This window comes from Culex pipiens, unplaced genomic scaffold, assembly GCF_016801865.2.
Source record: "Culex pipiens pallens isolate TS unplaced genomic scaffold, TS_CPP_V2 Cpp_Un0009, whole genome shotgun sequence".
NCBI lineage: Eukaryota > Metazoa > Arthropoda > Insecta > Diptera > Culicidae > Culex > Culex pipiens.
In genome coordinates this window covers 275,567-278,488 of record NW_026292826.1, presented here as the reverse complement: position 1 = coordinate 278,488, position 2,922 = coordinate 275,567, and the positions used below count along the sequence as shown (strand labels likewise).

The 2,922-nt window shown below is 43.2% G+C and overlaps 1 protein-coding gene across 3 annotated transcripts; it reads right to left on the bottom strand.

Annotated features, from left to right (window-relative positions):
* Positions 1 to 374: 374 nt before the first annotated feature.
* Positions 375 to 2,422, bottom strand: LOC120426409 (uncharacterized). 3 transcript variants are annotated; one of them, XR_008212698.1, is made up of 4 exons: positions 1,880 to 2,422; positions 1,451 to 1,825; positions 767 to 1,395; positions 375 to 695 (listed from the first exon to the last, which is right to left on the bottom strand). XR_008212698.1 is itself a non-coding variant. In XM_039591166.2 (3 exons), the coding sequence occupies exons 2-3, from the start codon at positions 1,720 to 1,722 to the stop codon at positions 1,245 to 1,247; spliced, it is 423 nt and encodes a 140-aa protein (XP_039447100.1). In that variant the 5' UTR covers positions 1,723 to 1,825; positions 1,880 to 2,422; the 3' UTR covers positions 375 to 1,244. The 3 variants fall into 3 exon arrangements, 2 of the variants coding, with proteins under 2 accessions (XP_039447100.1, XP_039447101.1); XM_039591166.2 differs by having other exon boundaries at positions 375 to 1,395; XM_039591167.2 differs by having other exon boundaries at positions 375 to 1,395; positions 1,451 to 2,422.
* Positions 2,423 to 2,922: the final 500 nt, after the last annotated feature.

Here is a 2,922-nt window from a genome sequence, read left to right as displayed (position 1 = left end):
GCCAAAACCATAATATTCTAATAAAATAAATGGGCGATCCTTTCAATCAATCAATGTTGTATCATGAGATGGAATGTTTTGATTGATTTGATATCTTCTGAAAAGTTGTAGGTTGTTATGGGACCATCCATGAACCATATGAACACTTTTTTGATTTTTTTAAACTACCTAGTTATCAAAAAAAAAACCATGGCTCAAAACGATTTTTTTTTCAGTTTTTAATGAGTATTTTTATTAAAATAGGCCAATACAAATTGCATTAACAATTTTTGGCTGTCCAACCTCTTCCCATTCTTTTGGAATCAGTAATTTTATGTAATAGTATTAGCCTCACTCCCTTATGAATTTGGGCATAAAAAATACACAGCAAAAAATCCGATGGTAAAATCGCATGCAAAAGCATGCACATCACCTTGGTCAAAATAAACACTTAAAATCACATTCCTGCGTGTACCCCAAAAAACGTGTAATATTACACAGATTGCTATTTTTCCTCCTGGATAGGTATCGAGTGGGTTACTTCAGAAATAAATTTCAAATAATGAACCGGTTGTTTGAAAAAGTAATTTATTGCGCTAAATTAAAAAAAATCAAGTCGATGGCCATAAATGTCTTGTTGGTGGATTTCCGATGCGCGTTTAGGTCATCATGCTGTCATTGTCGTCAACTTCGGCGAGTGTTCCTCCCGGTGTTTCCTGGTGCGAGGGGAAAATTAAGAGCGTTAGAAGCAAAATCCTCTGCGTCCAATATTTTCTAGAATGCTTACCAGACAATTTTCTATCATGGTGTTGGTGATTACGTTGATGCACTTCCGTCCTCCAGACTTAACGCTGGAGCCGCTGTTGATACTCGATCTAGGTTCCACTTTGGCATGAATAATGTTCCGGTTTTCATCGGTGTGTTCCATGATGACCGACTTCAATTGGAGCGATGCCGTAGCAAGTTACTTGATCGAGGGCAAATCCAGCCAGCTCGAACCACAAATCGCGTCCAAGCAGTTCTCGGTCCGAGCACTCTCCGGCGCAAATCTGCGACACGTTCGACGGTGAACCCATAGGAAACACGCCGGCCCGCTCCTGTCTTCCGGTGTTCAAATTAAACAAGCAATGGGGCAGCTTGCTTGAAGTCCTCGTGATTGCTTGAACGCTCTTCACTAGGCAGATGTAGATTCAGCACTGTTCGATGCGGAATCTGCTGTCGTTGTTCACTTTCAGATAGTCTTTTTGCAGTAGCCGGCAGTCGTGTCAAATTTTGATCGTCGTCAAGCATGTCCTTGCTACTAATTCCTCCAACACCGCCAATGCCACCTCCACCCGAGTTACCACCGGTTCTAACGGTGGGAGCAGGTGCTTGAACGGCACCAACCGAACGTTCCCTACGAAGATGACGTCCCTGCTATAGAAAAGAATATTAAAAATTGCAAACGAGATCAAGTTTAAATCAAACTTACTTGGGCAGGCACTGCCCCTCATCCATCCTTGAGGGCCACCCGTTTGGGCCGTCTGTTTGAGTCGCTGACACTTCCGGTCTCGCTGTAGGTGCTCGAGGTTGGCAAAGGTAGTATTGGCATATTGAGCCGTAGTTGGTCGATTCTCGCACCGGTACGGCTTGCTTGCGGCCCTTATACTGTAGCACGATTTGCCACGGAATCTTTTGGAAACAATCCAGCACGCGCGACCTCGTAGTCGAATTGATCACTTGCAGGTTTTCCTTCCAAAACATACGACCGTCTGGAGCTGGCGGTGATCTGCGGCGGGGACTTGATTGCCGCGTAATCACGCACCCGGTCGGCACCAACTGTTCGTTCTTTATGAAGATGACGCTCCTGCAAAACAAAGAATATTAGTTTCATACGAAATTAAGTCACAATCAATCTTACTCTTTTCTTCGTCCTTCTTGCCGTTCCGGAGGTCAACCATTTGTGCGGTTCGTTTGAATTGCTGGCATTTTCGGTGACGCTGCAGGTACTCGAGGTCGAAGAAGATTATGGCAGATTGGGGCCGCTTTTTCCTGCCGCCGGAGTTTTGCAACGCGCTGCTGCAGCCACTGCCCGAAACGGAACTGCAAACTTCTTCACTTTTTGTCTTTCGCCGTCAACAAAATGCTTCCGGTCCAACTTGAGCTGGAGTTGGACGACCACCGGAGACAAAGTCCAGCTGTTGTAACAGGTCCAACACCTGCGGAGGTGTTTTCGGAACCGATGCTGCTAAAAACGGTCGTGGGTGCGCGAAAACGAAAACTAACTGATTTTGACATTTGGCAAACAAACAACACTCTAAAGGAATATGCTGTTAATATTACACAAATTGGGTGTAAATGATGTTAGGAAAAATAGCGTAGGGGAGTACTGCGAAAGCTGTGTAATATCACATATATTTTTTTACATGCCGCTTCATTACATGCAGGTGTTTTACTACTTGTTTTGCTGTGTATTTTACAAATGTTATATTAAGTTTACGTCATGCCATTTTGAGGTAAAGCATCAAATTTAATTAATGTATGATAAAAAAACCCCGATTTAATATCACCACAGGTGAAATAGAGCCTTTCTTACAAAATGATGTGTTCAGCCAGAGGCCGACTTCGAATTCCCTACGTTGTGTTGTTGTTGTTGTAGTCCAGGCGCGTAGAATTTCTTAATTGAATAAAACAATCGTTTGAGGTGACTGCTGAGCCAACCGTCTCGGACGGTGGTCAGCGCGCGAAGAGGCAGAAAGCTTTATTGTTCTGTTCTGGTCAGTACAATAGTGGTAAGGAAGTAAACATACAGGGGATGGACACAAATACCGTCTTGCACGAACATGATGAAACTTCGAAAAATATATTGGTGCAATTATTTTTTTCAAAAACATGATAATACCACCCAGTGAGAATTTGACCTAAAGTTTCGAATCTTTTTAGGCAAAATCTCGAATGCATTTT

Bases quoted from the DNA above. Each gene is read 5' to 3' on its own strand.
- LOC120426409 (XM_039591167.2), bottom strand. From the start codon at position 1,722: ATGTTTTGGAAGGAAAACCTGCAAGTGATCAATTCGACTACGAGGTCG. The intron at 1,396-1,450 runs GTAAGTTTGATT...TCTTTTCTATAG, and splicing joins GAGGGGCAGTGCCTGCCCAA to CAGGGACGTCATCTTCGTAG.